Raw genomic sequence first — 23,726 nt, 5'->3', positions numbered from 1 at the left:
AATGACCCCATTACAAAAAATGCACCCCCCAAAGTATTCAAAATGACATTTAGTAAGTGTTTTAACCCTTTAGGTGTTTCACAGGAAAAGCAGCAAAGTGAAGGAGAAAATTCAAAATCTTCATTTTTTACACTTGCATGTTCTTGTAGACCCAATTTTTGAATTTTTACAAGCGGTAAAATGATAACATTTATATTTGTATTTGTAGCCCAATTTCTCTCGAGTAAGCACATACCTCCTATGTCTATGTAAATTGTTTGGCGGGCGCAGTAGAGGGCTCAGAAGCGAAGGAGCAACAAGGGGATTTTGGAGAGTACGTTTTTCTGAAATGGTTTTTGGGGGGCATGTTGCATTTAGGAAGCCCCTATGGTGCCAGGACAGAAAAAAAAAAAAACACATGGAATACCATTTTGGAAACTAGACCCCTTGGGGAACGTAACAATGGGTAAAGTGAACCTTAATACCCCACAAGTGTTTCACGACTTTTGCATATGTAAAAAAAAAATTTTTTTTTTACACTAAAATGCTTGTTTTCCCCCAAATTTTACATTTTTACAAGGGATAATAGCAGAAAATACCCCCCCAAAATTTGTAACCCCATCTCTTCTGAGTATGGAAATACCCCATAAGTGGACGTGAAGTGCACTGGGGACGAACTACAATGCTCAGAAGAGAAGGAGCATCATTGAGCTTTTGGAGAGAGAATTTGGCCATGTGCATTTCCAAAGCCCCCCCCCCCCCCCCGTGGTGCCAGAACAGTGGACCCCCCCACATGTGACCCCATTTTTAAAACTAAACCCCTCACGGAAGGTAATAAGGGGTGCAGGGAGAATTTACACCCCACTGGCATTTGACGGATCTTTGGAACAGTGGGCTGTGCAAATTAAAAATTTTATTTTTCATTTTCACAGACCCCTTTTTCAAAGATTTGTCAGGCACCTGTGGGGTGTAAATGCTCACTGTACCCCTTATTACATTCCGTGAGGGGTTTAGTTTCCAAAATGGGGTCACATGTGGGTATTTATTGTTTTGCACTTATGTCAGAACCGCTGTAAAATCAGCCACCCCTGTGCAAATCACCAATTTAGACCTCAAATTTACATGGTGCACTCTCCCTTCTGAGCCTTTTTTGTGCATCCCCAGAACACTTTGCGCCCACATATGGGGTATCTCCGTACTCAGGAGAAATTGCGTTACAAATTTTGGAGGCTTTTTTTCTTTTACCACTTGTGAAATTTTAAAGTATGGGGCAACACCAGTATGTTAGTGTACAAAAATGTTTTTTTTTACAATAACATGCTGGTATAGACCCCAACTTTACCTTTTCATAAGGGGTAAAAGGAGAAAAAGCCCCCCAAAATTTGTTAGGCAATTTCTCCCGAGTACGGCGATACCCCACATGTGGCCCTATTCTGTTGCCTTGAAATACGACAGGGCTCCAAAGTGAGAGCGCCATGGGCATTTGAGGCCTAAATTAGGGATTTGCATAGGGGTGGACATAGGGGTATTCTATATCAGTGATTCCCAAACAGGGTGCATCCAGCTGTTTCTAAACTCCCAGCATGCTTGGACAGTCAATGGCTGTCCGGAAATGCTGGGAGTTTTTGTTTTGCAACAGCTGGAGGCTCCGTTTTGGAAACACTGCTGTAGGATACGTTTTTCATTTTTATTGGGGGGGAAGGGGGGGTCATAGGGGGGGGCAGTGTACGTGTGTATATGTAGTGTTTTATTCTTTATTTTATGTTAGTTTAGTGTAGTGTTTTTAGGTTACAATCACACTGACGGCGACCTCCTGCGCTGCCCGCGGCAGAGCAGGAGATCGCTTGGACGTATGCATACGTCCTTTTGCGCGAACGTGTAGTTCGCCTGGACGTATGCATACGTCCAATAGCGGAAAGGGGTTAAAATTGTCCTCTTCTGACCCCTTTGTTTTGATCGGACTTTTTAATCGCTTTTTTTTTTTATGGTATAAAAAGTAACCAAATAATACGTTATTTTGGACTTTGGAATTTTTTTTGCGCGAGTGCCATTGACCATGTGGTTTAACTCACAATATATTTTTATAGTTCAGACATTTACGCACGCGGCAATACCACATATGCTTATTTTTATTATGTTTATATATTTTTTATATGGAATTTGGGAAAAGAGGGGGTGTGAATGTGTGTGTTTTTAAACTTTTTTTTTACTTTTTTTTTTGCCACCCATGTACACTCCCCTACACCCCTCTGCCACCCATGTACACTCTTCTACACCTCTCTGCATGATGGGGCATTATATATGAGGGGCGCATGATGGGGGCATTATATGTTGGGGGCACATGATGGGGGCATTATATGTGAGGGGCGCATGATGGGGGCATTATATGTGAGGGGCGCATAATGGGGGCATTATATGTGAGGGGCACACGATGGGGACATTATATATGAGGGGCACATGATGGGGGCATTATATGTGAGGGGCGCATGATAGGGGCATTATATGTGAGGGGCAAAGAACGGGGGCATTATATGTGAAGGGCACAGCACTGGGGGCATTATATGTGAGGGGCACAGCACAAGGGGAATTATATGTGAGGGACGCATGATGGGGGCATTATATATGAGGGGCGCATGATGGGGGCATTATATGTGAGGGGTAAAGAGCAGGGGCATTATATGTGAAGGGCACAGCACAGAGGGCATTATATGTGAAGTGCACAGCACAAGGGGAATTATATGTGAGGGATGCATGATGTGGCATAATATATAAGGGGCGCATGATGGAGGCATTTTATGTTAGGGGCGCATGATGGGGGCATTATATGTGAGGGGCAAAGAACAGGGGCATTATATGTGAGGGGCAAAGAACGGGGGCATTATATGTTAGGGGCACAGCATTATTATTATGTGGGGGAACAGGGCGGGTCATAATTATTATATGTAGGGGTACAAAATGGGGCATTATTACTATATGTGAAGGCACAGAGTGTTTTGCATTTCAGAAGTATAGTGTATATTATGAGGAATTTCTGGGGCAGTACGATTTTTATGGGCCACAATACATTACGGTATTTTATTCAGAATGTGCACTACACAGCAAATTATATTCAGAGAGTGCAGTGTGTGGTAGTATTATATTCAGAGGGTGCAGTGTGTGATAGTATTATATTCAGAGGGCACAGTGTGTGGTAGTATTATATTCAGAGGGCACTGTGTGTGGTAGTATTATATTCAGAGGGTGCAATGTGTGATAGTATTATATTCAGAGGGTGCAGTGTGTGGTAGTATTATATTCAGAGGGTGCAGTGTGTGATAGTATTATATTCAGAGGGCACAGTGTGTGGTAGTATTATATTCAGAGGGCACTGTGTGTGGTAGTATTATATTCAGAGGGTGCAGTGTGTGATAGTATTATATTCAGAGGGTGCAGTGTGTGGTAGTATTATATTCAGAGGGTGCAGTGTGTGATAGTATTATATTCAGAGGGCACAGTGTGTGATAGTATTATATTCAGAGGGCACAGTGTGTGGTAGTATTATATTCAGAGGGTGCAGTGTGTGATAGTATTATATTTAGAGGAAAAAGAAGGATCATCCAGTGCTTGACTCAGGGAACTGGTATTTTATTAGGATATCATGGAGAACAGACAGGTACACGAAGACGGGGGGATTCTTTTCGCCCTCAGTAACCCCTACAGCGAACACCTGTTGTGGTATGGCCGCTATATCGACGATCTCCTGTTCATTTGGGGATCCGATGTGGCGGCCATACAGGGGTTCATGGAGTTTCTTAACTCCAATGACTGTAACCTCAGATTTACGGGCCGCCATCAACAGGTGGAAATAGATTTTCTTGACTTACACTTACAGGGTGACAAATCGATCGACAAAATTATATCCACTATGCATAGAAAGAAAACATCAGTAAATTCAATTTTACATGCCACATCGTGTCACCCGGTTCATGTAATTGAAAATCTACCTGGGGGAGATGATCCGAGCACGCCGTAATTGCTCCCTTGAGACTGATTTTTCTAGGGAAACAGTTGCTGTCGGCAACCGCTTGCGACAGCGTGGGTATCCCAATTGGTCCAGGGCAGAGAAGATTGCTGAGGAGAGGAACCGTACAGACCTTATTAAAATGAACTACATCAAACCCTTGCCTGGGGAAGTCAGCAAGCCCATCATCTTTTCAACTCAGTATAGTACTGAATTCAGGTCAGTCAAGAAAATTATTGACAAATATGTACCCATTTTGTACACTGACCCCGGAGTCAGGGAAGCTTTTGACTCAGGGTATATGTGTGTGTCACGAAGGGCTCCTACTCTGGGCCAACTATTATCGCTGAGTCTATTTTCTGATCGACCTGAGAAAAAAACCTACATGGCTTAATTACACAGGGTCCTACAAATGTGGGGCGACAAGATGTGTGTGCTGCATATATATGTGCAATTCTAACAGCTTTGCATCATGTAGCAATCATAACAAATTTAATAAGAAACAGTACATTAACTGCAGCACAACCGGAGTTATCTATCTATTCACGTGCCGTGACTGTAACCTTCAATATGTAGGATGCACTATAAACGCATTGAAAGTCAGGATACGCAAGCATCTGTCAGATGTAGGTCATTTTAAGTCACGTGACTATGTTATCTAAACATATTGCTGAAGTCCACGGTGGTAATACATCCTCCTTACAGTTGCAGCGTATCGAAAGAGTGAGATTGTCCTCAAGAGGTGCCAATCTCAGGCAAAAAATCCTGGACCGTGAGGTCTTCTGGATTCTAAAATTGAATACCAGATTTCCTCATGGTCTGAACAGTAGATTAGATATGATCCTGCATTACTAAGTTAATTTCTTATGTATAAAACGTTGTACTGCTAAAGATTTTTTATACACATACAGTACGATGTCTTTGGGGGTGGCCTCTTTAGGCATCTGCAGCCACACGCCTCCCAGTGTTCTTTGCCTTTTAGTTTTAGAACAATCGGCTTTCTTTGTAATTTATATGTCTTTGACTGTATTTGTTAGATATCGTGTATTTATATTGTTTATGCTGAAAACTTATATTTTAGCACTATGAAGGTATCTACTACAATCTATTGATTGTGTATTCTCTTCACTATAGAGAAGATGTCACCTGTAGTCACTGATATCATTGTGAATTCTCTTCACTATAGAGATGTCACCTATAGTCACTGATATCATTGTATATTCTCCTCACTATAGAGAAGACGTCACCTGTAATCACTGATATCATTGTCTATTTTCCTCACTATAGAGAATACATCACCTGTAATCACTGATATCATTGTGTATTCTCCTCACTATAGAGAAGTCATCACCTGTAGTCACTGATATCATTCTGTATCCTCCTCTCTATAGAGAAGATGTCACCTGTAATCACTGATATCATTGTGTATTCTCCTCACTATAGAGATGTCACCTGTAGTCACTGATATCATTGTATATTCTCCTCACTATAGAGAAGACGTCACCTGTAATCACTGATATCATACTGTATTCTCCTCACTATAGAGAAGTCATCACCTGTAGTCACTGATATCATTCTGTATCCTCCTCACTATAGAGAAGACGTCACCTGTAATCACTGATATCATTGTGTATTCTCCTCACTATAGAGAAGTCATCACCTGTAGTCACTGATATCATTCTGTATCCTCCTAATTATAGAGAAGACGTCACCTGTAGTCACTGATATCATGGTATATTCTCCTCACTATAGAGAAGACGTCACCTGTAATCACTGATATTATTGTGTATTTTCCTCACTATAGAGGAGACGTCACCTGTAGTCACTGATATCATTCTGTATTCTCCTCACTATGTCCTATCAGAGCTGGAGTCACTTGTAAGTTCTGCAGTTATGATGGGTGAAACAAAAACTTCCAGCATCCCCTTACCACTGCTTAGGTCATACTGGGAGCTGTAGTTTTAAATGGTAAAAACTTCTTTAGCACTTTCCCAGTCTGTGGCAATTGGTATATTTGATTATTATTCTGACATGTGAGCCCGGCCTAAGAGTCTTAAACAAGGTTAGGACTGTATGATACATTTAATAATATTGTAAGTCCCATAAGCAACATCTTATTTTCTGTCCGCCAACACAAAATACTCTAATAGTGCCCCTGCCGAGAGTAGACTCTGGATCCTCCCCTGTGTAGAGGGGTGTACATGGTTGGCAGAGGGGTGTACATGGGTGGCAGAGGGGTGTAAAGGGGTGTACATGGGTGGAAGAGGGGTGCAGGAGTGTACATGGGTGGAGGAGGGGTGGAGGAGTGTACATGGGTGGCAGAGGGATGTAGAAGGGGTGTACATGGGTGGAAGAGGGGTGCAGGAGTGTACATGGGTGGCAGAGGGGTGTAGAGGGGGTGTATATGGGTGACAGAGAGGTTTACATGGGTGGCAGAGGGGTGTAGAGTGGTGTACATGGGTGGAAGAGGGGTGTAGGAGTGTACATGGGTGGCACAGGGGTGTAGAGGGGTGTACCTGGGTTGCAGAGTGGTGTAAAGGAGTGACAGATGGTTCAAAGTTCCATTCATATGCCTGATGAAGCCGCACGTTGCTTGGTTTTAGATGAAATCCTTCGTTCTTACCCGTGGTCGTTCCAGCCAGCGATGATTTGTTACCCTGCAGCTCCCGTTAGAAGTCTTCTATTTGTCTGTTACTGTTCAGCAGGAGGGCCACGGACGGAACTTTTATCTTCACTCACCCAACCCATTGTTCTGTGTGTCCACACAACCACCTCCGGTAAGCACAATTTCCCCTCATTTGGGGCTACCCGCTGGTGGTTTTTCACTATGGAACGACTTCTTATGTTTTATCTTAAACTGGCCATGTCAGATTCTTGGGATTTCGCCAAATTCTATAGTAAATGTATACCCATTTTATCCCTGACTGCTCCGATATCTGCCTTGACCAAAAAAGTGGTGGATGACAAGAACTAAACCCGCGGCTGACTTTGCCTTCTTAGTTTGCTGCTCCTGTTCTACATCCCCCTGATACATCTAAGAGGTTCTTCATTGAAGTCGATGCCTCCTCTGGTGAAGCTGGAGAGGTTCTGTTACAGAACTCCAGGGGAAAATGTGTCATTAGTGTTTTTTTCTTCCATCTCTTCTCTTGTGCGAAGAGGAACTAAAACATAAATCATTGGTGGTGGGGAGTTGGCTCTTGTGGAATCAAGATACCTGCAGGAAGGCACTCTGCTTCCTGTGGTCATCTACATGGACCATTAAAGGAGTACTCCACTGAAAATGTTTTTTTTTTAATTAACTAGTGCCAGAATGTTAAACAGATTTAACCCTTCCAGTACTTATTAGCTGCTGTATGATCCACAGGAAGTTCTTTTCTTTTTGAATTTCATTTCTGGCTGACCACAGTGCTCTCATCTGACACCACTGTTCAATTCAGGAACTGTCCAGAGCAGGATAGGTTATGGGTTTTGCTCCTACTCTGGACAGTTCCTAAAATGGACAGAGGTGTCAGCAGAGAGCAGTGTGGTCAGGCAGAAAGGAAATTCAAAAAGAAAATAACTTTCTGTGAATCATAAAGCAGCTGATAAGTACTGGAAGGGTTAAGATTTTTAAATAGAAGTAATTTACAAATCTGTTTAACTTTCTGGCACCTGTTGATTTAAAAAAAAAAAATGTTTTCCAGTGGAGTACCTCTTTAACACTGGACCTTCCTACAACTTGCTCATAATTTTAATCTTCAACAAGCCAGGTGGGCGCTCTTCTTCATAAGGTTCAGCTTCATTTTGCACTTTCGTCTTGCAATAAAAAATGATAAGATCAATGTTCTCTCTCATTCTTCTGACACAGCTGACCAGACTGAAGAACCTCAGGAAATCATTGACAAAAACATTGACCCAAATTGTCTGATTTCTGTTGCTCTTGTTCTGATGAAAGATATTCTCCCAGGGAAGACCCATGTCCCCTAAGCGAAGATAAAGAAAATGCCCACATGTGGACATAGTCCTAAGTGTGCTGAGATCCGTAAAAACTCAAACAACGAGGGGTATTGGTGGAAGGGTACTGTTGGCATTCACCTGTGTGATGAGGGTAGCGGCACTCACTGCTGCCAGGCTGCCATCACTGCTTTACCTGCACTTTGGCTGGTCATGGCTTCCTCCTCTGGCCTATCTCCTGCCTCCACCTTCATGGCTGCAGTTCCTGGTCTACCCCACAGGAATCATACTCATGCACTAGCTGAAATTTAGAGGGCCAGTGTGCACATCTCCAATGTGTCCTAGACTTTGCCCTACATGAAATTGTCTATTTACAGGGGGACTCCGCCCCTAGACATCTTATCCCCTATCCAAAAGATAGGGGATAAGATGTCTGATCATGGGGGTCCCGCTGCTGGGGACCCCTGTGATCTCCCGGCTGCACCCTGGCTTTCGTTTAGAGCGATGGGTGCAGTGCCAGAGGCTTGTGACGTCACGATCATGCCCTGCTCATGATATCATGCAACGCCCCCTCCATGCAAGTCTATAGGAGGGGGCGTGATAGCCGTCATGCCCCCTCCCATAGACTTGCATTGAGGGGGCATGGCCGTGACCTCATGAGACTCCACCATGCATCACCAGTCATCCCGCACAGAGCAAAGTTCGCTCCCGATGTCTGGGGTGCCGCACAAGGTGTAAGTCACTTCTATTCAACCTAAGACTAAACCTTTCAGTTGAAGTCGCCTATTAGCTAAGTGGAACCACAGAACAATGTTGCATGTTTTATTGTGTTGGAGCCATTGATGCCTCTATGATCTGTAGGGAAGCCGTAAGATGGTGAAGAAAACATGTAATCTCACCCTTCATGTCTGAGGTGTCTCGAAGGCCCTTTGTGGTATTAGAACTGCATTAAATGGCTCATTGTAGGTTAGGGTCTCGTCACAGAATTAATCTGTTTATAAAATGCTTTACTACCCCGAAGGGTAAAAGTGTCAGTGTAGCAAACTAAAAAGTTAAAGGGGTACTCTGGTGAAAAACTATTTTTTTTTTCATCAACTGGTGCCAGAAAGTTAAACATATTTGTAAATTACTTCTACTTAGAAATCTTAATCCTTCCAGTACTTATCAGCTGCTGTATACTACAGAGGAAGTTCTTTTCTTTTTTAATTTATTTTCTGTCTGACCACAGTGCTCTCTGCTGACCCCTCTGTCCATGTCAGGCACTGTCCGGAGCAGGAGAAAATCCCAATAGCAAACATATGCTGCTCTTGACAGTTCCTGAGACAGACAGAGGTGTCAGTAGAGAGTACTGTGGTCAGAAAGGAAAGGAATGTAAAAAGAAACAAACTTCCTGTAGAGCATACAGCAGCTGATAAGTACTGGAAATGTGAATATTTTTCAATAGAAGTCATTTACATATGTTAAATATTCTGGCACCAGTTGATTTTACAAAAATAGTTTTTCACCGGAGTACAATTTAATACTGAACTTTATGGTCCATCGTTACTCAAAAATGACCTGAGGTAAACCGACTGCTGTTTCAAGTATATGCGCCAACCAAGGGAACAGTAGTAGTAACTTTAAAGTGCAGTAGCTGAGGTGGTCTTCAGTGTTGAAGGAACCACATAGAATAGAATTGAAAGATTTGAAGAGGCAATGACTATTGGTTATAAAAACCCAAACAAAAGGACAATTTTGCTAAATATAGTCATGGAAAAATGACAAGTTTTCTTAAGGAGTTCTTCGGTTGCTTGTTACCCGAAAGATAGCAGCTCTGTATTTAGTGCAGATAGATGAGAAGACAAGCTAATATATTTTTTGTGACATTATATATTATATTAGAAATTAATGTGTCCAAATATGAGTCTTCCCCCTTGTGACGCCACGCCCCCTCAATGCAAGTCTATTGGAGGGGGCGTACGCCCCCTCCCATAGACTTACATTGAGGGGGCATGGCCATGATTTCACGACCCCGCAATCCGCACCCAGATTTCGGAACTAAATGTTCAGAACACTGGGGCAGTGGAGTACCCCTTTAAGAGCTATAGTCTTCAGTCTTCTTACTGTTCTCTATTTTCTTGTAGGATCCTTCAGGTCAGACTGGGAGAACACAACATCGCTACCAGTGAAGGCACCGAGCAGTTCATCAACTCCGCCAAGGTCATCAGACATGGAAGCTACAACTCCAGAACCCTGGACAATGACATCCTGTTGATCAAGCTGGCCTCTGCCGCCACCCTCAACTCCTACGTCAAGGCTGTTGGTCTGCCCACTGGCTGCGCTTCTGCCGGAACCAGCTGTCTGATCTCCGGATGGGGGAACACCCTCAGCAGTGGAAGTAAGTCATCCGCCAAAAGATTCTCAATGGAAACAAGTGGTATTATTTTGGAACAGGGTTATGCTTCTTGTTTCTTTAATTCTCTCACTAATAAAAAACCTCTTCAGAACCTTTAACCATCACCAAATGTTACATTGATGAGACCCCATGTAGAACACCAACAATGATCAGGATGGGAAGGTGCTACATTTTAGCACATTCTAATAAAGCATCATGTAAACTAAAATGTTGTCATGTTTTTCCATCTCATGAAAAGCTTAGATGGAGAATTATCTGCACTTGTGCAAGTATTAGCATTGTCTGGAAAAGTCTAGGTGTCCACATAGTGTTTTTTCTTTTTTTTTTTTTTTTGTAAAACTGCCCCTGCAGTTTTTGAGCCAAAGTCAGAAAAGTGGATCCAGTAGGTAGGAGAAGAATAAGTCCTTCCTTTATATTTCCTATTCCTTTTGTATCAGATAATGGCTTCAGCTCAAAAACGACAGTGACAGGTTTCCAAAAATGGCAGAAAAAAACCAGTGTAAAAATGTAACCAATAAGTTTTGTCATGGAGTTATAGTATAGTGTAGTGATTAGTGGCAGGGGCCATATTCGAATTTGCGATATTTAGCGAATATATGGATGAATATTCGTCCTATGGTCGCAAAATTCATATATTCGCTATGTTCGTTCTCTTTTTTTTTTTCATGTGAAAATCGTAATGACATTTTTGTGCGCATGTGCGATTATATCTTTCAACTAACACTAAACCCTAGAACCTATCTGCTAAACTAACCTACCCTATCTAAAGGTCAAAGAAAGGAGGCATCAGTGTCCTCTTGAAGAGCCAATATTCGCAAATATTTGCATATACGAAATATTCGTGCTCCACACAAACTCACACAGTAAATATAATTGGAGCCTTCTTAGGACCCCAAGCTGGAAGCAGGGAGGGATGATCACTTTTTTTTATACACATCATTGTAGTTAAGAAGAAAACAAATATTCGCCATTACGAATATATAGCGCTATATTATAAATATTCACAAAATCGCAAAGTGCCAATATACGCGGTAAAAATTCACATTTTGAATATTTGCGCTCAACGCTATTATAGTGTAGTGTATGAGAGTGATCATGTACAGGAACTTGGTATCTGTTTAAAAAGCAAAGATCCCAGTGATCAGTAAACATATAATATACAAATATTTTATATTCTTTTACTTGCAGCAAGCATGCCCAACCTCCTGCAGTGCCTGAACGCCCCCATCCTGACCGCCTCCCAGTGTAGCAACGCCTACCCCGGAGAGATCACCGGCAACATGATCTGTGTTGGATATCTGGAAGGAGGCAAGGATTCCTGCCAGGTAATTTTTCTTCTTAGTCGTATTCGTTTCATTTCAATTTTAAGAAATAAACGTATTACCGGGAAAGATTCATTCAAAACATATTTTTTTAATTTATTTTTTATTTAAGTAACTCTTAATGTGTTGTTACTTTATTCATTTTTCAATGAATTTACATTAGTAATGATTAAAGATGCACAAAACTGCGAATACCTCAGAAAAATATGTACAGGAGCAGGGACTTCTGACAAAGACTGGAGTTCCTGCTCATGTACAGTATATTACGTGACCGAGCCAGGTGCAAGGACCCCAATTTAGCAAATATATTTAGCAGAAGCTGAGATGCATACAGCAGCACCGAACTAACAAAACAAATCTGAAAAAGTTTGGTTTCTAACAAGATAACATTTTTATTGTAAAATTCAGACTGAATCTGAATTTTGCTGAATAGATTCGGTCATCTACAATAATGACCATTGAAAGAATATATTAAATAAATAAATAAATAAATAAAAATACATAGTTTATAAAGATCAGATTATATACTGTATGATATATCCATAAAATAAAATAAAAATATGAGGCACTCACCTATCAGGAGAACAGAGGACGCCTCTCCCATAGGTGAGGCAATTACTGCTGCATCTACAGTAGGTGATTTAGAAGTAGATATTCAGTCTCACAGTTAGATCTAGAATAGTAATATTATCAATATCTAATACAAAATCTCTCTGTGTCTCCTCAGGGTGACTCCGGTGGACCCGTGGTCTGCAATGGACAGCTCCAGGGTGTTGTCTCCTGGGGATATGGCTGTGCCCTCAGGAACTATCCTGGTGTCTACACCAAGGTCTGTAACTACAACTCCTGGATCTCCAGCACCGTTGCCACCAACTAAACATCTACTTTATTATAGTTGTTTGTGTCTTTCTTTTGCTACTTTATTGTCATTCACCTCGTTGTAGTAAATACAATTTTTATTAAAATGTGAACCAAATTTGAATTTAATTATACAAAATATCACCTGTCAACTAAGCAAGAAGTGCAGAATTAGACAAAGCACCAAGTCCAAGTAGTATTCACCCTATGTTCTAAGGGAGTTAAAGGGGTACTCCGCCCCTAGACATCTCATCCCCTATCCAAAGGATAAGGGATAAGATATCTTATCGCTGGGGTCCCGCAGCTGGAGACCGCCCCAATCTTCCCGTTGCACCCGGCGTTTGTTTAAAGCGTCGAAAGCTTGTGACGTCACGGCCAAGCCCCCTCAATGCAAGCTTATGGAAGGGGGCGAGACGGCCCTCATGCCCCCTCCCATAGACTTGATTGAGGGATGTGACCGTGACATCACGAGCCTCCGCCCCACATTGCCAGTCATCTGGCATGGAGTGAAGTCCGCCCCCTGCACCGGATGACTGGGTGCCGCAGGCAAGATCGCAGGGGTCCCCAGCGGCGGGACCCCTGCGATCAGACATCTTATACCCTATCCTTTGTATATGGGATAAAACGTCTAGGGGCGAGTACCCCTTTAAGGCTACGTTCACATCAGCTTTCGAAGCTCCGTGAATGGGACCTGTCAGATTTTGTTAGTTTTTGGTGTCCCAACCTCCGTCCCAGCCCTGTTATCAGCCATTGAGGTTGATACCAATGAAAATACTTGGGCTGATAGAAAATGTGTTTAAATGGTGTGTTCAGGTAAAGTGATTGAGTCACTGTTAGTAGTAGGGTATCACAGAAGCAATATTTGAGGGGTCTCTCTTATTAGTGAGGTGCCACAGTTTTTGTCCCTGTTCTCTTTAGTACATACCACAATTACCTAATAGGGGGAATGCAAAGTAAAATATACTTTCTTTGCAGATGATACCAAACTGTGTAAAAGCAATAGAGGACAGTGTACTTTGTATAGTAGATAAAACAATAGAGAACAATGCATTGTATATAGCAGATAATACAATAGAGGACAGTGCACTGTGTATATTAGATAACACATAAGAGGTTATTGAACAGTGTATAGTAGATGACACAATAGAGGACAGCTCACTGTGTATAGTAGATAACACAATAGAGGACAATGCATTGTATATAGCAGATAAGACAATAGAGGACAGTGTGTTTTGTATATTAGATAACACAATAGAGGACAGTGCACTGTTGTTACGCCGAGCGCTCCGGGTCCCCGCTCCTCCCCGGAGCGCTCGCTACACTCTCCCCACTGCAGCGCTCCGGTCAGATCCACTGACCCGGGGCACTGCGATTCCGCTTCCAGCCGGGATGCGATTCGCGATGCGGGTAGCGCCCGCTCGCGATGCGCACCCCGGCTCCCGTACCTGACTCGCTCTCCCTCGGTCCTGTCCCGGCGCGCGCGGCCCCGCTCCCTAGGGCGCGCGCGCGCCGGGTCTTTGCGATTTAAAGGGCCACTGCGCCGCTGATTGGCGCAGTGATTCCAATTAGTGTGTTCACCTGTGCACTTCCCTATATCACCTCACTTCCCCTGCACTCCCTTGCCGGATCTTGTTGCCATCGTGCCAGTGAAAGTGTTTCCTTGTGTGTTTCTAGCCTGTGTTCCAGACCTCCTGCCGTTGCCCCTGACTACGATCCTTGCTGCCTGCCCCGACCTTCTGCTACGTCCGACCTTGCTTCTGTCTACTCCCTTGTACCGCGCCTATCTTCAGCAGTCAGAGAGGTTGAGCCGTTGCTAGTGGATACGACCTGGTCACTACCGCCGCAGCAAGTCCATCCCGCTTTGCGGCGGGCTCTGGTGAAAACCAGTAGTGACTTAGAACCGATCCACTAGCACGGTCCACGCCAATCCCTCTCTGGCACAGAGGATCCACTACCTGCCAGCCGGCATCGTGACAGTAGATCCGGCCATGGATCCCGCTGAAGTTCCTCTGCCAGTTGTCGCTGACCTCACCACGGTGGTCGCCCAGCAGTCACAACAGATAGCGCAACAAGGCCAACAGCTGTCTCAACTGACCGTTATGCTACAGCAGTTACTACCACAGCTTCAGCAATCATCTCCTCCGCCAGCTCCTGCACCTCCTCCGCAGCGAGTGGCCGCCTCTGGTCTACGCCTATCCTTGCCGGATAAATTTGATGGGGACTCTAAGTTTTGCCGTGGCTTTCTTTCCCAATGTTCCCTGCACCTGGAGATGATGTCGGACCAGTTTCCCACTGAAAGGTCTAAGGTGGCTTTCGTAGTCAGCCTTCTGTCTGGAAAAGCCCTGTCTTGGGCCACACCGCTCTGGGACCGCAATGACCCCGTCACTGCCTCTGTACACTCCTTCTTCTCGGAAATCCGAAGTGTCTTTGAGGAACCTGCCCGAGCCTCTTCTGCTGAGACTGCCCTGTTGAACCTGGTCCAGGGTAATTCTTCCGTTGGCGAGTATGCCGTACAATTCCGTACTCTTGCTTCAGAATTATCCTGGAATAATGAGGCCCTCTGCGCGACCTTTAAAAAAGGCCTATCCAGCAACATTAAAGATGTTCTGGCCGCACGAGAAATCCCTGCTAATCTACATGAACTCATTCACCTAGCCACTCGCATTGACATGCGTTTTTCCGAAAGGCGTCAGGAGCTCCGCCAAGATATGGACTCTGTTCGCACGAGGCGTTTCTTCTCCTCGGCTCCTCTCTCCTCTGGTCCCCTGCAATCCGTTCCTGTGCCTCCCGCCGTGGAGGCTATGCAGGTCGACCGGTCTCGCCTGACACCTCAAGAGAGGACACGACGCCGCATGGAGAATCTCTGCCTGTACTGTGCTAGTACCGAACACTTCCTGAGGGATTGTCCTATCCGTCCTCCCCGCCTGGAAAAACGTACGCTGACTCCGCACAAAGGTGAGACAGTCCTTGATGTCTACTCTGCTTCTCCACGTCTTACTGTGCCTGTGCGGATGTCTGCCTCTGCCTTCTCCTTCTCTACTATGGCCTTCTTGGACTCTGGATCTGCAGGAAATTTTATTTTGGCCTCTCTCGTCAACAGGTTCAACATCCCAGTGACCAGTCTCGCCAGACCCCTTTACATCAATTGTGTAAACAATGAAAGATTGGACTGTACCATACGTTTCCGCACGGAGCCCCTTCTAATGTGCATCGGATCTCATCACGAGAGGATTGAACTTTTGGTCCTCCCCAATTGCACTTCTGAAATTCTCCTTGGACTTCCCTGGCTTCAACTTCATTCCCCAACCCTGGATTGGTCCACTGGGGAGATCAAGAGTTGGGGGCCCTCTTGTTCCAAGGACTGTCTAAAACCGGTTCCCAGTAACCCTTGCCGTGACTCTGTGGTTCCTCCAGTAACCGGTCTCCCTAAGGCCTATATGGACTTTGCGGATGTTTTCTGCAAAAAACAAGCTGAGACTCTACCTCCTCACAGGCCTTATGATTGTCCTATCGACCTCCTCCCGGGCACTACTCCACCCCGGGGCAGAATTTATCCTCTGTCCGCCCCTGAGACTCTTGCCATGTCTGAATACGTCCAGGAAAATTTAAAAAAGGGCTTTATCCGTAAATCCTCCTCTCCTGCCGGAGCCGGATTTTTCTTTGTGTCCAAAAAAGATGGCTCCCTACGTCCTTGCATTGACTACCGCGGTCTTAATAAAATCACGGTTAAGAACCGCTACCCCCTACCCCTCATCTCTGAACTCTTTGATCGCCTCCAAGGTGCCCACATCTTTACTAAACTGGACTTAAGAGGTGCTTATAATCTCATCCGCATCAGAGAGGGGGATGAATGGAAAACGGCATTTAACACCAGAGATGGACACTTTGAGTATCTGGTCATGCCCTTTGGCCTGTGCAACGCCCCTGCCGTCTTCCAAGACTTTGTTAATGAAATTTTTCGTGATCTTTTATACTCCTGTGTTGTTGTATATCTGGACGATATCCTAATTTTTTCTGCCAATCTAGAAGAACACCGCCAGCATGTCCGTATGGTTCTTCAGAGACTTCGTGACAATCAACTCTATGCCAAAATTGAGAAATGTCTGTTTGAATGCCAATCTCTTCCTTTTCTAGGATACTTGGTCTCTGGCCAGGGACTACAAATGGATCCAGACAAACTCTCTGCCGTCTTAGATTGGCCACGCCCCTCCGGACTCCGTGCTATCCAACGCTTTTTGGGGTTCGCCAATTATTACAGGCAATTTATTCCACATTTTTCTACCGTTGTGGCTCCTATCGTGGCTTTAACCAAAAAAAATGCCGATCCCAAGTCTTGGCCTCCTCAAGCGGAAGACGCCTTTAAACGACTCAAGTCTGCCTTTTCTTCGGCTCCCGTGCTCTCCAGACCTGACCCTTCCAAACCCTTCCTATTGGAGGTTGATGCCTCCTCAGTGGGAGCTGGAGCTGTTCTTCTACAAAAAAATTCTTCCGGGCATGCTGTCACTTGTGGTTTTTTTTCTAGGACCTTCTCTCCGGCGGAGAGGAACTACTCCATCGGGGATCGAGAGCTTCTAGCCATCAAATTAGCACTTGAGGAATGGAGGCATCTGCTGGAGGGATCAAGATTTCCAGTTATTATTTACACCGATCACAAGAACCTCTCCTACCTCCAGTCTGCCCAACGGCTGAATCCTCGCCAGGCCCGGTGGTCTCTGTTCTTTGCCCGATTTAATTTTGAAATTCACTTTCGGCCTGCCGATAAGAACATTAGGGCCGATGCTCTCTCTCGTTCCTCGGATGCCTCGGAAGTTGAACTCTCTCCGCAACACATCATTCCTCCTGACTGCCTGATTTCCACTTCTCCAGCCTCCATCAGGCAAACTCCTCCAGGAAAGACCTTTGTTTCTCCACGCCAACGCCTCGGAATCCTCAAATGGGGTCACTCCTCCCATCTCGCAGGTCATGTGGGCATCAAGAAATCTGTGCAACTCATCTCCCGCTTCTATTGGTGGCCGACTCTGGAGACGGATGTTGTGGACTTTGTGCGAGCCTGCACTATCTGTGCCCGGGATAAGACTCCTCGCCAGAAGCCCGCTGGTTTTCTTCATCCCCTGCCTGTCCCCGAACAGCCTTGGTCTCTGATTGGTATGGATTTTATTACTGATTTACCCCCTTCCCGTGGCAACACTGTTATTTGGGTGGTCGTTGATCGATTCTCCAAAATGGCACATTTCATCCCTCTTCCTGGTCTTCCTTCAGCGCCTCAGTTGGCTAAACAATTTTTTGTACACATTTTTCGTCTTCACGGGTTGCCTACGCAGATCGTCTCGGATAGAGGCGTCCAATTTGTGTCTAAATTCTGGAGGGCTCTCTGTAAACAACTCAAGATTAAATTAAATTTTTCTTCTGCATATCATCCCCAATCCAATGGACAAGTAGAAAGAATTAACCAGGTCTTGGGTGATTATTTACGACATTTTGTTTCCTCCCGCCAGGATGACTGGGCAGATCTCCTTCCATGGGCCGAATTCTCGTATAACTTCAGAGTCTCTGAATCTTCCTCCAAATCCCCATTTTTCGTGGTGTACGGCCGTCACCCTCTTCCCCCCCTCCCTACTCCCTTGCCCTCTGGTCTGCCCGCTGTGGATGAAATTTCTCGTGACCTTTCCATCATATGGAGAGAGACCCAAAATTCTCTCTTACAGGCTTCATCACGCATGAAGAAGTTCGCGGATAAGAAAAGAAGAGCTCCTCCCATTTTTTCCCCTGGAGACAAGGTATGGCTCTCCGCTAAATATGTCCGCTTCCGTGTCCCTAGCTACAAGTTGGGACCACGCTATCTTGGTCCTTTCAAAATTTTGTGTCAGATTAATCCTGTCTCTTACAAACTTCTTCTTCCTCCTTCTCTTCGTATTCCTAATGCCTTTCACGTTTCTCTTCTTAAACCACTCATCATCAACCGTTTCTCTCCCAAATCTGTTCCTCCCACTCCTGTTTCCGGCTCCTCGGACATCTTCTCCGTCAAAGAGATTCTAGCATCTAAAAAGGTCAGAGGGAAAACCTTTTTTTTAGTGGATTGGGAGGGTTGTGGTCCAGAAGAGAGATCCTGGGAACCTGAGGACAACATCCTAGACAAAAGTCTGCTCCTCAGGTTCTCAGGCTCTAAGAAGAGGGGGAGACCCAAGGGGGGGGGTACTGTTACGCCGAGCGCTCCGGGTCCCCGCTCCTCCCCGGAGCGCTCGCTACACTCTCCCCACTGCAGCGCTCCGGTCAGATCCACTGACCCGGGGCGCTGCGATTCCGCTTCCAGCCGGGATGCGATTCGCGATGCGGGTAGCGCCCGCTCGCGATGCGCACCCCGGCTCCCGTACCTGACTCGCTCTCCCTCGGTCCTGTCCCGGCGCGCGCGGCCCCGCTCCCTAGGGCGCACGCGCGCCGGGTCTTTGCGATTTAAAGGGCCACTGCGCCGCTGATTGGCGCAGTGATTCCAATTAGTGTGTTCACCTGTGCACTTCCCTATATCACCTCACTTCCCCTGCACTCCCTTGCCGGATCTTGTTGCCATCGTGCCAGTGAAAGCGTTTCCTTGTGTGTTCCTAGCCTGTGTTCCAGACCTCCTGCCGTTGCCCCTGACTACGATCCTTGCTGCCTGCCCCGACCTTCTGCTACGTCCGACCTTGCTTCTGTCTACTCCCTTGTACCGCGCCTATCTTCAGCAGTCAGAGAGGTTGAGCCGTTGCTAGTGGATACGACCTGGTCACTACCGCCGCAGCAAGTCCATCCCGCTTTGCGGCGGGCTCTGGTGAAAACCAGTAGTGACTTAGAACCGATCCACTAGCACGGTCCACGCCAATCCCTCTCTGGCACAGAGGATCCACTACCTGCCAGCCGGCATCGTGACAACTGTGTATAGTAGATATCACAATAGAGGAGAATACATTGTATATAGCAGATAATACAATAGTGGATAGTGCACTCCGTATAGTAGATAACAAAATAGAGGACAATGTACTGTGTATAGTAGATAACACAATAGAGGACAGTTCCCTGTGTATATTAGATAACACAATAGGGGACAGTGCAGGATGTATAGTTGATAACACAATAGAGGGCAGTTAACTAGATAGGTTGGAGGCTTTGGCTATAAAGAGGCAGATGAGGTTTAACACTGGATATTCAAACAGGGAAATCAAGGGCAAGAATACTTACTAAATGGAAAATATTAGGGAAAAACTGGCAATGAAAATGACTTAAATGCATAGATGTACACAATAATGAATATATTCTACCACTGTACAAATCACTAGTGAGACCTCACATAGAATACTGTGTACAGTACTGGGCACCAGTGTACAAGAAAGACAGGAAACTAAAGCAATTATGGGAATGGGTGAACTTCTGTTATCACAAAACATTATGAAAATTAGCTTTTTAAGTTCAGAAATAAGACGGCTGTGGGAGAGAAAGAATAAAAACAACAAAATCCAGAAAAATGCATTTCAATTAATAAATTGAATAAATTGATTTTGCTTAAAAAAACAAACAATCTTTTTAACCAAATTAGTATGTTTAAAATCCTTCTATTTTGACTACCTATAACTTTTTCATTTTTCCGTATAAGCGGCGGTATGAGGACTCATTGTTTGCACCACTATCTTTACTTTTTATTGATACCACATTTGTGGTTATCAAACTTTTATAATTTTTTTATTTTTATAAAAATTTGCCAAAAAAGTAGCAAATGTGGGTTTATTTTTTTATTTTTACGTTCACACCATTCACAATACGGGATCAATAACATTACATTTTAATAGTTCTGACATTTACGCACGCGGCGATGCCAAATATGTTTATAAAAATTTTTTTTTTACACTTTATGGTTGTAAAATGGGAAAAAAGGACATTTTACATTTTTATTGGGGGGGGGGATTTTTCAAATTTTTAAAACTTTTTTTAAAACTTTTTTTACTTTCATTTTTACACGTTAATAGTCCCCATAGGGGACTATCTATAGCAATCATTTGATTACTAATACTGTTGAGTGCTATGCATAGTGCACAGCACTGATCAGTATTATTTGTGATCTTCTGCTCTGGTCTGCTCGATCTCAGATCAGAGCAGAAGACCCCGGGAGCAATGTGAGGGGACCTCCGGCCGCCATGCTGGATGACCGGATCGTCGTGGTAGCACTGCTGGCGATCCGATCATCCATTGAAAGTACCGCATTGCCATGATCTGTATTGATCACAGCATCTGAGGGGTTAATGGTGGACATCCGCGCGATCACGGATGTCCGCTATTACCGGCGGGTCCCTGGCTGCTGATAGCTGCTGGGACCTGCCGCGCATGATACGTGAACCGGTCTGGTGCTCGCAGTCATAGTGGCGCATAAATGTACGTCATGGTGCGTTAAGTACAAGGGCACCATGACGTACATTTATGTCCATTGTCGTTAAGGGGTTAAAAGACTAAAATTCCTGATGTGAAAGACTATGTTGAGAGATGCGAAACCCTTAGAAGTCATTTTGCACTATTTACAGCGTCTTCATATGACAACACCAGTGGCCTCTCCTTTATTCAATGCCCTTTTCATCCAGTATATTATCAGTCCACTAAGACCATATTGTTCTCCATCTAGTAATAAAGTTAATATGGTTAAATACAGTTAGTTCCTTTAGTACAGTGCAGGGGTTCCCAACCTTTTTCCTCTTAGCAGGTCATTTCCAAGAATTGTACCCCCAATATTAGCGACATGTTTATAGAGAAACCCCACTTCCCCGCAGCTTGCCTTGTGGTGACTTATTCCCTGCTGTCACTTCTGAGCCAGAGCCTCCGAGTGACCACCGGAACGGAAGTCCGTGACGTCACGACTCCGCCCCCGTGTGACTTCATGCCCCGTCCCCTCAATACAAGTCTATGGGAGGGGGCGTGACGGCCGTCACGCCCCCTCCCATAGACTTGCATTGAGGGGACGGGGCGTGACGTCACACGGGGGCGGAGTCGTGATGTCACAGACTTCCGTTCCGGTGGTGGGGACCCAGACCCTCCGGCGCTTCCGGAGCAGAAACAGGTGGGTGCCGCATGCTACATTGCGGGGGTCCCTTTGGATAGGGGATAAAATGTCTAGGGGTGGAGTACCCCTTTAAGTGCGCTGCTACATCACATTACTTACCTTTTAGACTCTGTGCCGTAGTTTTGGAGTACTCTACATGGCTTTTCTGAAAATGCTGGTTTATATGCGTTCATGTGCGTTTGTGTGCGTTGTGAACATATCATGATACTTACCCATTACGTTATCACTTACAATTGTTTTCCATGATTGGTTGAAGCATTGTGCTTCTCAATATCCATTTCTATTTATATTGTAATATTTACCTGTACGACTCTCTTGATATAGCTTCACCGTAATATTTACTTTTTTCCATGTTTTTTAGATTTTTTTGGACCACTTTATATGGTTTATTTGGAGCATCTCTTAACTGTATGTGAATTGGTACTGTGCGTTTTAAATACATTGTGCACATGCGCATGGGGTACATTCTTGAAATTTAGTTTGGGCGCATGCGCGATGCACGGCAGTCACGTGATGTGTGTTGCGTTCATGTGACTCCGCTCGTGTCACAAGGATTGAGCAAAACATAGATGTCTATGCGATGCACGGTGGTTACGTAGTGCGTAATGTAGGTCACGTGACTCTGCGCGTGATGTACCAGGCTGTCGTGCGCACAAAGCCTCTCCATATATGGAGTGGTTGTTCCGGCACAATACAGGCGCCGGATATGATGCAATTACTTACAGACTGGAAGATAAAATAGCGCATTAGATTCAAGAGGTCGCCGAACATGGCGCGGTGCCCATCTGTAAGGTATTAGTCAATTAACTAATTAAAATATGTACAGTGGTCCCTCAACATACGATGGTAATTCGTTCCAAACGAGCCATCGTTTGTCGAATCCATCTTATGTTGAGAGATTCGTGCAATGTAAAGTATAGGAAGCTGTACTCACCTGTCCCCGCCGCTCCGGACCGCGTCCCGCTGCTCCCGATGGTGTCCCCGCCGCTCCCGATGGTGTCTCTGCCGCTCCCGATGGTGACCCCTGGCCTCCGTTGGGCTCTCCTGGTCTTTTCTGGCCCTCTGCTGTCTTCCGCAAGGCCTTACTGGGCCTGCGTAGCGACGTCATTACGCCGCTGCGTACGCCGTTCCTATTGGATGACGTGATGGCGTGCGCAACAGCGTATTGACGTCACCAGAGAGGGCCGAGAAGACACCGCAGGACCAGCGCTGGACCTGAAAGGCACCCCAGAGCATCATGGAGGGGTAAGTAATACTCACCGCACCACACGGGGAACATTAAGCTGCTATCCGGCAGCAGCTTAAGCATTTTGACCAATATCTAGGTGAGGGGGTTCATGGCCCCTCCTCAGAGTTGTGCTTGGGCTTTATTTTGTAAGCCAAATTTTTTAATTGGTTTTATCTTTTTGTCCTTTTCATCACTTATGTGTTGTTTACTGGGATATATATATACCGTATTTTTCACCGTATAAGACGCACTTTTTGTTCCCCAAAACTGGGGGGAAAAGTTGGTGCGTCGTATACGGCAAATACACATTAAAATCGGTGGTCCCTGCGGCCATCAACGGCCGGAGCCCGGGGCTAGTACAGGACATCACCGATCGCAGTGATGCCCTGTTTTAACCCTTCAGACGTGGCGATCAAAGCTGACCGCCGTGTCTGAAGCGAAAGTGACACTAACCTGGCTGCTCAGTCGGGCTGTTCGGGACCGACGCTAAGAAATCGTAGCGTCCCAAACAGCTTACAGGACACCGGGAGGGACCTTACCTGCCTCCTCGGTGTCTGCTCCGTGTCGGGATCCCCTGCATGACCGGCGCTCTCCTTCGTCGTCAACACGTCATCGCGCACGCCGTCCCGTCATCCACGGCGTGCGCGATGACGTGACCCACGGCTAGTACAGGACATCAATGATCGCGGTGATGCCCTGTATTAACCCTTCAGACGTGGCGATCAAAGTTGACCACCGCGTCTGAAGCGAAAGTGACACTAACCCGGCTGCTCAGTAGGGCTGTTCGTGGACCTCTGCAGTGAAATTGCGGCGTCCCGAACAGCTTACAGGACACCGAGAGGGACCTTACCTGCCTCCTCGGTGTCTTCTCCGTGCTGGGATCTCCTGCATGGCCGGCGCTCTCCTTCGTCCTCATCACGTTGTCACGCACGCCGTCC

At 45.3% G+C, this 23,726-nt stretch overlaps 1 protein-coding gene across 1 annotated transcript; it reads left to right on the top strand.

The window, feature by feature from the left end:
* Positions 1-3,971: 3,971 nt before the first annotated feature.
* Positions 3,972-12,552, top strand: LOC130283103 (trypsin-like). The gene is made up of 5 exons (XM_056532289.1): positions 3,972-4,198; positions 5,061-5,070; positions 9,992-10,289; positions 11,496-11,632; positions 12,357-12,552. The coding sequence occupies exons 1-5, from the start codon at positions 3,972-3,974 to the stop codon at positions 12,504-12,506; spliced, it is 822 nt and encodes a 273-aa protein (XP_056388264.1). The 3' UTR covers positions 12,507-12,552.
* The last annotated feature ends 11,174 nt before the right edge of the window (positions 12,553-23,726 follow it).

The sequence above is a fragment of the Hyla sarda genome, chromosome 7, assembly GCF_029499605.1.
Source record: "Hyla sarda isolate aHylSar1 chromosome 7, aHylSar1.hap1, whole genome shotgun sequence".
Classification (NCBI taxonomy): domain Eukaryota; kingdom Metazoa; phylum Chordata; class Amphibia; order Anura; family Hylidae; genus Hyla; species Hyla sarda.
Note: the sequence above shows the minus strand (reverse complement) of the source record. Positions and strands in the feature narration are given on the sequence as shown.

Excerpts from the sequence above, each read along its gene's own strand:
- LOC130283103 (XM_056532289.1), top strand. The coding sequence starts at position 3,972 with ATGATCCGAGCACGCCGTAATTGCTCCCTTGAGACTGATTTTTCTAGG. Across the intron at positions 10,290-11,495 it reads GAACACCCTCAGCAGTGGAA|CAAGCATGCCCAACCTCCTG; the intron begins GTAAGTCATCCG and ends TTTTACTTGCAG. Across the intron at positions 11,633-12,356 it reads GAGGCAAGGATTCCTGCCAG|GGTGACTCCGGTGGACCCGT; the intron begins GTAATTTTTCTT and ends GTGTCTCCTCAG.